This window comes from Triturus cristatus, chromosome 3_2 (genome assembly GCF_964204655.1).
Source record: "Triturus cristatus chromosome 3_2, aTriCri1.1, whole genome shotgun sequence".
NCBI classification, from domain to species: domain Eukaryota; kingdom Metazoa; phylum Chordata; class Amphibia; order Caudata; family Salamandridae; genus Triturus; species Triturus cristatus.
Genome location: NC_140584.1, coordinates 112,509,635 through 112,521,684, shown reverse-complemented (window position 1 = coordinate 112,521,684; position 12,050 = coordinate 112,509,635). Strand labels below are relative to the sequence as shown.

General features: G+C 40.2%; 1 protein-coding gene across 1 annotated transcript in view; it reads left to right on the top strand.

Annotated features, from left to right (window-relative positions):
- The window catches only part of LOC146856880 (carotenoid-cleaving dioxygenase, mitochondrial-like), a 165,022-nt gene extending 158,636 nt beyond the window's left edge, over nt 1–6,386 (top strand). Inside the window, exon 12 of the mRNA XM_085647337.1 lies at nt 4,310–6,386. Within this exon, the coding sequence (XP_085503463.1) occupies nt 4,310–4,423 (114 nt within the window). The 3' untranslated portion in view covers nt 4,424–6,386. The remainder of the gene's footprint in view (nt 1–4,309) is intronic.
- Nucleotides 6,387–12,050: the final 5,664 nt, after the last annotated feature.

The following is a 12,050-nucleotide window of genomic DNA, read 5'->3' as shown; positions in this document are numbered from 1 at the left end:
TGTTGCTCACTATTTCTAGTGATCACCCTGTACCATGCCAAGCAACCCTTATGGTGGTGGTTGAAGTCAACCTAGATAGACCAGCTATCCTAGGTGGTAGCGTGGACAGTGCAGTCTTCAGGCTAAACTCTTGAGGGCATGTGAAGCCAGCTGTTTTACCATATGTAACCTCCTTGAATACCAAATGAAAGGACACCACACAAATATATATTCAAAATATATATGTATTTATATACTAAAAGTATCCCCTATACTCTTTATGAGCACAGAAGCACATTTGTTAAAACAAGGCAATGTTTAAATATACAAAAGTTGCACAATTATGGATGGCCCAGGTGGCCCGCTAAACCATATACTAAAATAGTGGTATAAGAACCACGTATAGAAAAGTAAGAAGGCCTAGGGCCTTGAGAATTGCTGGGACTACAAGGAGCTAACAGTAGTTAGTGACCAGGAGGCCCACAGGATGCGTGTGCAGTGTTGAAAGTTACACGCGTGCACCTATTGGATTCAATGGGTGCGTAAAAGTCACAAAGTTAAAGCAAAGGGAGTCTTCCGGATGGACCAGAACCTAACAATTGGAAACCTAGACACTAGAGATGTTTCTCTACACAGGAGCACCGGAGTGCCAGCTTTACCTCACCCACAGGAAGCGGGTGCATAGGTGTCAAAGTGCGTCGGGTTTCGTCGTGCAGTCTATGGAGCCTGAAGATGAAGATGCTGCAGGCGGCCAGGCGAGAAGAGTTCCGGTGGATCCAAGGGTGGATCTGAAGAGTAGAAGACCTGAAAGCAGAGGGGACAATGTTCAGAGTCACTAGCCAGTGACCGGCGTGGAACCAGGAAGTAACCAGGCGATGTCGGGTGTCAACAGGTGAAAAAGTGAAGCTTGTCTCTGCAGCCACGTGGAAGTGAAGATGTCGACGATGTCCAGGAGTCACTCACGAGCTGTCCCACGAAGGCTCTAGCTGATGGCGGTGTTGGCTTCTCGATTGGAGCAAACAGGCCTTGGCTAATGCAAGCCACGCAGGAGTAGATGGAAGCTTGGTGCTCTAACCAGCAAGGTCAGAGGGGCTGCTCCTTTTCACAGGAGCAAGGGCCAGTCTGGAGCACCCAGACCAGCAGTGTTGTTTGTAGATTTCGTTGCCAAGATGGCCACTAGCCAACGGGCCAGTAACCGGGATGACGCGTCGAGTGGCAAAAAGCAAAAGGGCCCCACGCAGATCTCGTGGATGCTGGAGGGCTGGACTTTGGTGCAAATGCTGCTCGGTGTTGGGGCTTCTCAGGGCCCTATGCACAGCGAGGAGGATGCTTCGGGTGCTGCGCAGTCAGCTTGTCGTGGACGTTTCAAGATGGCCGGTCCCACGTCTCTCGGTGCCTCCACGGGTCTCTTCTTTGCAGGGACTGTGGATCGGGCTCTGAGATGTCTGGGAGTCTGGGTCTTGTCGGGCTCTGGGCTCGGTCTCCCTCTGGAGGCGGCGGCAAAGCAGTCGTCGAGTTGCTGGATGGTGCCTGTGTTCACAGGGTGGTCACTCCTTGACCACAAGGGAGATTCTCTTCAGTCTTCTGTGCAGCAGAACGTCGAAGTCCAGTGATTCTTCTTCTCTAAGTCGAGTTTCAGGATGATCTAAAGTCCTGGGACACAGCTCCTACTCTTATTCCAAATCTAGGGGCTGGATCACCTGCTAGGTCCCTCCTCTGGGTGGGACCAGAAAGGGGGGTGGTTACACCCCCTCTCTTTTGTTCAGTTTTGCGCCAGGGCTGGGGCTGGAGAGCCCCAGCTCCGGTTTGAACTGGCATATGCACAGGGACACCTTGTGTGCCCCAGGCATGTCTCAATCTATTCAGCCCTACCTAACCCACTACACAAAATCCTGTCTGGGGTGGTGCAAGCACCTCCCCTGACAGGAAACCCTTTGTCCAAACCTCCCAAGCTGGAAGGACTCCCAGCAGCAGGAGGGCAGACTTGGGTCTGTGGTGGCAGCATCCATTTTGTGATGCTGAGGCTCTTTCTAACTTTACCTGGGTTTCAGTTTAGGTACATGTCGTGTCCCTCTAGAAGGGTGGAATGCTACCCCCGTCGCCAGAATTGGCGAGGGGGTAGTATCCCAAATCGTATGACACCTTACTCGACATGTTTTGATAAAGCCAAACCAGAGTTAGCATTTGACCGCGAGGTTCATAATGCACTTAAGAGTATGTGGTATGGCAATATCATGAAAACAACTAAAGGACGTTGTTCCGAAAGCTGCAGACAGACTCAGCTCATGCCAGAGCACCAACTCACATGAAACCAAGCACTCTACCTCCAGGATTGTTAAGGCCTGCCATAGGAGTGACTTATAGGTTACCATGTGTCCATATATGTTAGATATAGATATACTATATCTAAGTAAGAGGTGATTACACCAACTTACCCCAGCTGAGTGATCAGCCAGTTGTGTCAAATAGTGAGGCCAGGCCAGGGGTGGCATAATACATGCTGCAGCCCCTGGTAGGCCTTGGATACACCTATGCCCTGGGTACCTGGGGTGCACTGTTACAGGGTCTAATAAGGTGAACCAGTTCTCATTGGTAATGCACCTAGTGTGCATTGGCATTACTTTAGGGAGAGAACAGCAGGGCTGTGGGTCTGATTAGCAAGCCCACAGCCACACTAAGTCATAAAACCAGTGAAGCAAAAGCAAAAATGTGGGGTGACCATAGGATAGCAGACCCTACTCTCCTACAGTGAGGTCTCAAGCAAATCGGCCATAAGTAATCCTTCTGTTCTGGGAAACACCTTGCTTTCTGCACATCAAAAGCATGTCGCCAATGCTAAGTTCCCTTTTGCAGAAGAAAGCGGAAGAGACTTGTAGAGAAATGTTTATCTTCTTTAATAGGATACAGGGAATACAGGGAACCGAGACCCCAGCCAGCCACAGTAACCTTCAACAGCCAACTGAGATGGAATTTCCATTTACACAAATACATCCTAGCAACTAGCTGGGCTTTCCAACATATGAGATCATGAAAAGTATACGGAATACTACAGCATCGTACTTAAAAAGATGAAATCCCCTTTTATGGCCATCACTACTGCCCACTCCATGGTGACTCCACAGCACACACCTCTTTTTCACTCCCTACTTGCAGGCCTGGTCCATCGTGCTCTTTTCAAACACGGAAATTGTATTCCTAGTGTTATTTCCAGAATTATTACTTTGATTGTCCCAGTTGACACAGACTGCTAACATGACCTTTTAGCCCTACCTCTTAACATATTAATATCAAAACGCAGCTTCAAGGCGCAGCAAATTAAACTAACAATAAATGTTATAGTACTGTAAGATAAAGTAAGAAAAATAAAGACATTTCTCAGAAATAGGAATAGATTACAAAAGCCTTGAGAATGCCAATTAGTTTGACTTCCGTATTTGGTGTTTGTGTACTGGGGGGAGTGCAGGCTAAAGCATCATTTGGTCAGCTAATGCTGTCTGTAGTTCAAACCAAGATACCATTATTCTATGAGCACCTTAGAATAGAAGCTTGAGCTTCCCCTGCCTGGCCAGTTTTAAACCCAAGCTAGTGTGTGATCGAATTTAAGGAGGCTGACCAAAATTGGAGTGGCCTTGTCTATAATTAACGAATAACCGTTGTTTGTCCATGAACATAAAAACAGAAGTCTCTTGATCAGAACTAACAGGTTTGTAGTTACTGTTCATTAGATGAGGGTCTTGGCTCATTAAAATCTCACACTGGACATTCCAGAAACTTAGAAGCATGCCGAAAAGATTACCAAGTTTAATAGAAATCTATAGTGGAAAATACTTAAAAGCATTTCAAAACCTTAAAACACTTGTTCGTTGACAACTACCGTGATAGGAAAAAAGATACCTGTACATTCTATTCATGTTAGCCCCAAATATATATTTGTAAGTCTTCTGGGACGGTAATAAAATAGTTTGATTTGACATTGGCACCTTTTGTCTAAGAGTGAATAAAATGTGACATACTGAGTAATTATAGCCTCTGTCTATTTTTAACCTTTCAACTGAAAATAAAAAATCTGACTGGCTATAATGTTACCCAAAAAATTATTTGTTCGTTCTAACGCACTGTTTTGTTAGAGAAAATTATTAATATCATTTTTTTTAGTAGTGCATTAATAAATATCCATGGGCGAGGTTCAGTGTTTTTTAAAATGTTTTTGTTACTAAAGGCTCACTACGACAGATTGCTTAAATATACATTTACAATGGTTTCTTTATTTCATGTTTTATTTTTTTTAATTGATTTTACTTTGATTATTTCAAATCATGTTTTTCTACAGGATAAAAACACATTTCTTCTCTTACTGGATGCCAAGACATTTACTGAAATTGGAAGAGCTGAAGTGCCAGTGCAAATACCAAGTGGCTTCCATGGGGTATTTGTGTCGAATTGAATGATTTTTTGGCTACTGTGGATATATGGATTCATTTAACACTATTTTTTATACTGCTATTTCATAAAAATGCACTTTCAATGGCGTTTGGTAGAGAAGAGGATGCTCTTGCTATCAGACTTGGAGGAATAAATTCTTCTTATCATATCACTGACCTTTGTTGGCTGACATTTGTGCCTTATGACTGACAGGTTTCAGGGGTCACCTAGCAGAATTTAGAGAGGGATCCTTAAACTCGCTGACTTACTGTCACCAGAGGAGACACAGCATACTCATACAGGCCACCAATAGGCATACAAAACCAAGGGAGTAGCCAGCAGGCCCAGAATGGGGTCAGGGTTGTTGGGTGTCATCTATTCAGAAATTCCTGGTGTTCTGTAGGTTGAAGATAGGTTGGGTTCTTGGCGACTGCGAACAGGAGAACTTGGATAGTAAGGTTGTGAAAAAGCATGAACTTGTGGTACATTAGACCAATAGCATTGGTTAATACCTTGCCAAATTTGAAGACTACGGGCCTAATTCAGTGTTTGGCAAATGGGTTACTTTGTCACAAACATGATGGATAGCCCATCTGTCTTATTACAATTTTCATAGAATATAATTGCAATTGAACTAAGGAGGATGGAATATCTGTCATATTTGTGAATTAACCCATCAGCCAAACTATAAACCAGGTCCACCATTATAGAGAGTTGAAAGTTCTCTTACAAGTACCACTCTTGCACATGCAGTATAATAATATTGACAACTTAAATTTTTAAATGCTGGATGTGAAAAAGTCCCACCTAAATTGATGAACTTGAGCAATAACTGGTCAAATAAATTCATATGACCTATATGTTGTCAGATGCTAAATAATGAGTTTAAAACTCTGAATATCACAGCAGACCCATAAAAATCAGACAGACATTCTGGTAATAAATGTCCAAAACACTTCATTTATCACAACAATTGAAAAAAATAATACAAGCTGACTATACGACCTGTCACTTTACTATTAATGTGTATATATTATTTGTCATGCCAATTTGAAATGTAATTCTTTAATTGAGGCATTATGTATGTTTTTTAGTCTAGTCATATATTGGTTTAAAATAATTGTATGTACTGTTAATTTTGTATTGTAATCGTTTGATAAAACCTAAACTTTTGATTGACAGAACACATAAATTCTACAATTAATCCTTTCACTTTTATAGCTCACTGTCATTGTATGCTCTCTGCCTCTTCCTGTATGTTCTCTTATGATCTCGTTTCATGTTATCTAGAAGACAGTGCCAACATTTTATTATAAAGTTTATGTGATTGAGAACTTTGCTTAAATAGGGCAGAGGTAAGAGGGCCTGTCAAATAAAAGTTTCAGTTTACTGTACGTGCGCAGTAATTAAATAATTCCAAATTGTTCTGATGTTATTCCATAAAATGGTATGTAATACATCTAAACAAAACCTGTCCTGTATTTAGGTTTTTTCACATTTTTTAAATTAACTGATTCAAACTTATTTTAACTTTTCGCTCATGGCAGACATTCTCAGTATGGTATCATTTGTATTTATTGCGGTTTTTATGCTTACCTTGCCAGCAGAATGTGAGAGGTGGTCCAAATATTTGCAGAACACTACATGATGTCCAGCATGCAGATAGAGTAGCTACAGAAAAAGCTAAATGACATTCATTGGTAACCAACAATACAGTTGATTCTGCATGTCTGAAAAAAAGTCATTAACAATGTCATTTGAAATGTCATAAATGACATAATCAATAATGCAAAAATGTCATGAGTGAGCAGTACAGGTTTAAATTGTTTAAGGTTAGTTTTATATTTCAATGCACTACAATTGTACAGATAAAATGTTCATGAAAGTAATCTAACTGCTTTGTATAAATCTGTTATTAAGAGATCAAGATGTAATGCTTTGAAAGCGGAAAGTGCAAAGGATAATAAAAAAATATTTAAGTCACACGTCATGAGTGATGAAATATGTGAGGTCATAAGCAGAGCATGGTAAAGATGCAAATTGTTGTTAGCCCAGTAAACTATAACTGGTGAATTTCATTGTTCTTTTGGTTTAGAACATAAGTTTTATCTCATTTCTACACTTAGCTATAACGTCACTTTAACTTTTGTTTTTTCTGTGAATTTCTGATTTTTGTTTTACTGTTCGCTAAGCTCTTATTAGAATAAATAAAATAATATGGACAAACTACAAACCTTTGGATTTTTGGACGAAGATTTTGCTTCCCTGGTAGGAGGGGGAAACTTAACCAATACCACCATGATAGGTAATGAAGACATACAAAAATTGACAGCCCTTAGGAAAAAAATCAAGCGGATAGAGCTGCACAGGCATTTTATGCTCAAATACTTAAAAGCAGGAGTAATCCCACAAGGGCTCCAAGTGACAAACATACCGGGGCTGTTTGTACAAATACGGAAATTTCTCTAACACAGGTCTCTGATTGCGAACAGATGTTCCCGAGATCTCATGATCTTAATCGTCGAAACAGCTAAGGAACTAGTTCATACCCTCTTAGAGGAAGTACAAGAACTTGAGACAAAGATAAAAAATAGCCAGGCTCTTGATGAAGCCAAAAAGAAATTAGAGGAGGTGGAGAAGGACATGGCCTCCTATAATGACTACCTACTGAAGAGGAAAACAGAAAAACTTGAAAAAGATGTTAGATTTGCCAGCCAAGAGAAAATATATCCGTATTTGGCAGATAATTATTACCAACAAGAGCAAAGTTTCAAGGAACAACATAAGCCAACATATAATAGACCATCTAGAAAGATCACTACCTTCTCCGATACCTCAGACTCGGAAGGAGAAGGTTACACCAATAATTATGATCAAGGTCCAGGTAGGAATATGTCTGGAGGATCTAGGGGAGATCGCCCCTCTTTTTTAGCCAGGCGAGGGAACCAAAGGAACCGATGGCGAATGAGATGCCAGCCAAGGTTCCGAGGGAACTACCAACAACCTCAGAACCAATACCAGCAAGGACAGAACCAGTACCAGAACGACAACCAGTATCTGGTGACCAGACATGGCCAGTACTGGCGAGATTAAACCAAATACCCATCTTTAATCCCAGCAATCAAACAACAGATCTGTTCACCGAATCCCTTCTTACCAAAGGTTTATTCTTTGTCCCTCATACCAGAGCTAACAAATTTGAAATCTTCCAAGACCTAATGACTTTCTTTAGGAAAATTAGGCTTTGAGTTTTCTTCGAAGGCCAAAATGACCTAACACTGACTACCAACAACAAGTCGGGATTACACTGATATCGACTTTTCGGCCTACATTAGAGCAAATAGGTCCAGAGATAGCAATCTTTGAACATGTAGTTTTCCAAAAAATGAAAGCAGCAATGAAATACCTGCACCTGTGTATAATATATCCTGTGAGGAACATACAGTGCTACAGGAGTTAATCCAAAACAAAAACTTAACTATCCAAAGCTGTGTTGGATAGTCTTGCTGGACACTGACCAATATGTCCTTAAAATGAAGGATATGTTAGACATTAGAGAACACTACACACCCATCAAAATCGATCCCACCAAGCGTGTCCAAAAATCAGTTCTGGATATAACTACACAGGCGCTAAGACAGAACTATATCTGTGAGAAGGAATCGGAATATCTTAACGTTGACAAACCTAAAATGGCAGCATTCTATGGCGTCCTGAAGATTTATAAACACAGTACGGATCCACCTTACAGACCCATAGTTACCACCATTGGGTCTGTTACAGAGCCCCTATCAAAATATGTGGATGCCATGCTTAGACCCCATGTACCTAAAACGCAGTCATACATCCAGGATAGATGTGACATAACCAACAAAGTGGAACATCTACCCTTCAATGCTGTGACACATTCCATGGTAACCATGGACATAGAAGCCCTCTACAGTAACATCCCCCAAATAGGGGCCATTGAGGCTGTCACATGGTTCATGGAAGTGCTGCAAATTGACTGCCCTAGGATGTTTATTGTGGAGTCCTTCTAAAGAAATCTCTTTCTTGTTAGGCTGTAAATAAACTTTAAGAAAATCAACCAGTCCAATATCTTCCAACTGGCTATATGATCAACCTACATTGATAAGGTAATAGCATGCAAGAACTATGTAGCATGTGCTATACACACTTTAGGAGCACTGTTTTTTTTTATTCCGGAACTCTTTTTAAAAAAAAAAAAAAAAAATCCCTATACAAATTTTATTGCACGCATAGTCTTTGCATGATTTCGGCACTTAAATACTTTTTTCACCCACACATCTTTTTTAACTTTTTGGTGAGCACAACTTGGGCTATAATTGGATCCTATTTTCTTTGTCAATTCTAGTAGAGGAATCTATACTATATTCCTCTTCTCCCGTAACACACCATATAAATTAAATGTCCTCATTCTATAGGTATATATTAGTTTAAGTAGGACCACTAATTGGTAACCCAGATATTTTTTCATATTTTCCTAGGTCTTATATTACACATGGCTTCCTGATGAAGGCGTAACGCCGAAATGCGCGTAGGACACTTTTCTCCAGCCATGGCAAATATTAATGCTCTTTTCTACTGAAACAGTAGTCACACCTCAATTTGTGATATTATATTTCTAATGAATTATAAGACATTTTACATGAAGAAAGCCTAAAAATATTCAAATAAAATAATAAAGATTAGAGGCTATTTACAATAAATGCGAAAGGAAGAACAATTAATGGACAACTAATGTTTTGCCCTAATTAAAATCTGTACATAATCTCTGTACTATATCCTCACAATATCGATGAAGAGATAGGCATTGGATGAATGGGGGAGTATGCCTGAATATATTTATTGGGGCAAAAAACAGTTGATGGACAGAATGCAGAACAATGTCATACATTCACCCCAGTACAGAGATCTGGGCCTAAATCCATCGTTTTTTTGCTCACCATGCCATTCCAGTTTGAACCCAGCCATATGCAAATCAGTCTTGACCCTGTGCCTCATGGGAACAGTCCAGCCCAAACTGCCAAGCCAGGTCCTCCCTGGACTGGAAACAAGCAACCTAGGACCGGTTTCGGGGTTTCACCCCTCTTCAGCCAGGATAGCTTGATTCCAGTGGCATGGAGAGCACGGTACTCGCGTCTGAGCATACCCGTCCCACTCGGGGTGACAAATGCAAAAAACTTTGTGTGAGTGTTTGATTGGTTCTTCTGATGCTCCGTCCATCACCACCCCCTTTTGTACCGCTTCATATTTATTGGGGACCAATACAGAAATAGATCAATCATGTGGCATAGAATGAATTGAATAAGAGCTTCTGTGTATAAATACAATTAATTTATATCAATTTTTAACAAAAAAGAAAAAAATATATTGTATTAATAAACATTTTTGATAATGAACAGCATCTGGGAGTTGACATATTGTTATTGAAATTTTGAAGGTCCACTCTATATTGAATTTCCTAAATGTTTGCACACACGTTAGCTGATCTCTTATTACCATACCTAAACTATAATGCCACTTTAACCTCAGTTGTTTTCAGCAAAGTTCTGTGTTTTTTAATGTAAGCTAAAATGTTAGTGTCATACCTAATTATAATGCAACTTTAACCTTTTCTTCAGTGAATTTCTTTTTGTTTTTTAATCATATTTGCCCAACATCCCCATAGTGTATGGCCTTCATCCTTGGGCAATGTGCAGCATAGGGTTGCTCACACACCTTACCCCCAACCGCCACAGCCACCCTACCCAACTACAGCACTCCTTTGTTACTAACCATCCTGATATTTTGAACTTTTTCACCCTTTCATGACCAAAAAGCAGGCTTTCTGGCATTCTGCCAAATTTGGTTTTTATTCCATTTATCCGTTTTTTTCTGTATCAGAAAGCAAAATTTCCTATGGGTATTAACATGGGAAATCAATATTGGGGAACCCTTCTTAGCCGACGCTTGTAGTTTGCCACTCTCCAGTTGTAGTTAGGTCAGAGTTTTCATAGGAAAACAGTTTTTTGTTTTTTTAATAACTTAACTTTGACACTGTTTTAGAAATCTGCACGAAACTTTCCCAAAAATAAAAGTGTCCAACTCCGCTCCTTCCTAGAAAGTTTTGCGAAGTATCCAAAAGAGGGGACCAAAAAAAAGAAGGGGGGGTCCAAAACATTAATTTCCCAATTCCCAGAGGAAAGTTTGTTTTCTGATGCTGGAAAAAATGTTTGAATGGAATTACACCAAATTTGATCAAAAGTTACAATTTAACTCAGCATGCCCATTTGATGTAAATTTGTCCATAGGTATATCTGGATGGTTGTCCCGGCAGGATTCTGTCAGAAACCCAAGCACTGAAAATTAAATAATTGGGCCCCCAGTTTGGCTGAGGGAGCTTTTTTCCCGTCAGCTATGTTGGTGCCGTTAGACCAGTCTTGCTAAACTGAGCAATCTCACTGGCTGACGTCATCCAAAAGAAAAGTGTTGAGCGGCCATTGCAGGCTGCGTGGAGTTGGACCTTGTGTCCTCCAGATGTAAAAATTTGATGAAGAAGCTGGGTAGGGACACCATGACTGCCTTGAATTTATTGGGGGTTGGGTGTCCCACAGCCTCCCCAAGGGAACAAAATGTCCCAAAAAAAGTTTATGCACAGGTACCACGGTACTCCTTCTGGATATAGCCCACCCTTCCATGGGATACTGAGGTATCCTGTGGGTACCGCCTATCAAGCATCACCCCCATGGTACTGTGGTACCATGCAAACATCCTAAGGGAAGCTTGCATGGCACTCGACTTGCATGGAGGAGAGACTTGAGTATTGGTAATGCTGAAGTACTGTGGTACCCACAAAACTTTAAAACAAAAACCAAATGTGATTTACACCAAGGCACAAAAAGCATGCTTTCTCAGAAAATTTTAATCTTTTTGCCAAGTTTGGAATAATACAGTTCATTTGGTGTTTCTGTATCGGAGAGCTAAGTTTCCTATGGGAATTAACGTGGGAAATCAACGTTTTGGGGCACCCCTTTTCTTGGTCCCTACTAGATGGATTAGTGAAAGCTCTTTCTGGAAGAAGCAGAGGTAGATGAACTCTTTGCTTGGAAAGTTTTGTGTAGAATTGTTGAACAGCTCCTAAGTTATAAGCTAAACTTAATACGGTTTTCATATGGAATTGTACCACTGTAGCCTGACCGATGCAGTTTAAAACTGTAGCCTCAACTGACAAATTAACCATTTTCAGTAATCAAAAATCAGCACTAATTATTAAGAAACTTGACAAACAATCTTATACTACCGGAGTATGGCAGAGCTGAAACGCTGTAGTGGAAATATATTGTGGTTCTTTGGTGAGTTCATCAGTTTTGAGTTATTTGTTTTGTTGATGTATAAAGATGTACAGTATAAATTTAAAGTATATAAAGGGTACGCTGAAATACCAAATTAATGGAATTAAAAATGCATAGGGAATAAATACTAAGATACCATCAGTCAAATTAAACTGTTTTATTTTTGAACCTGCACTTATATAAACTATATATACATCTTGTTTATTTAATTATTAACATGTACTACTGTGTTCATTTTGTAAAATACATTCTTGTATGTTCATGATAAATAACTAATTTCCTTAGGACAGTTGA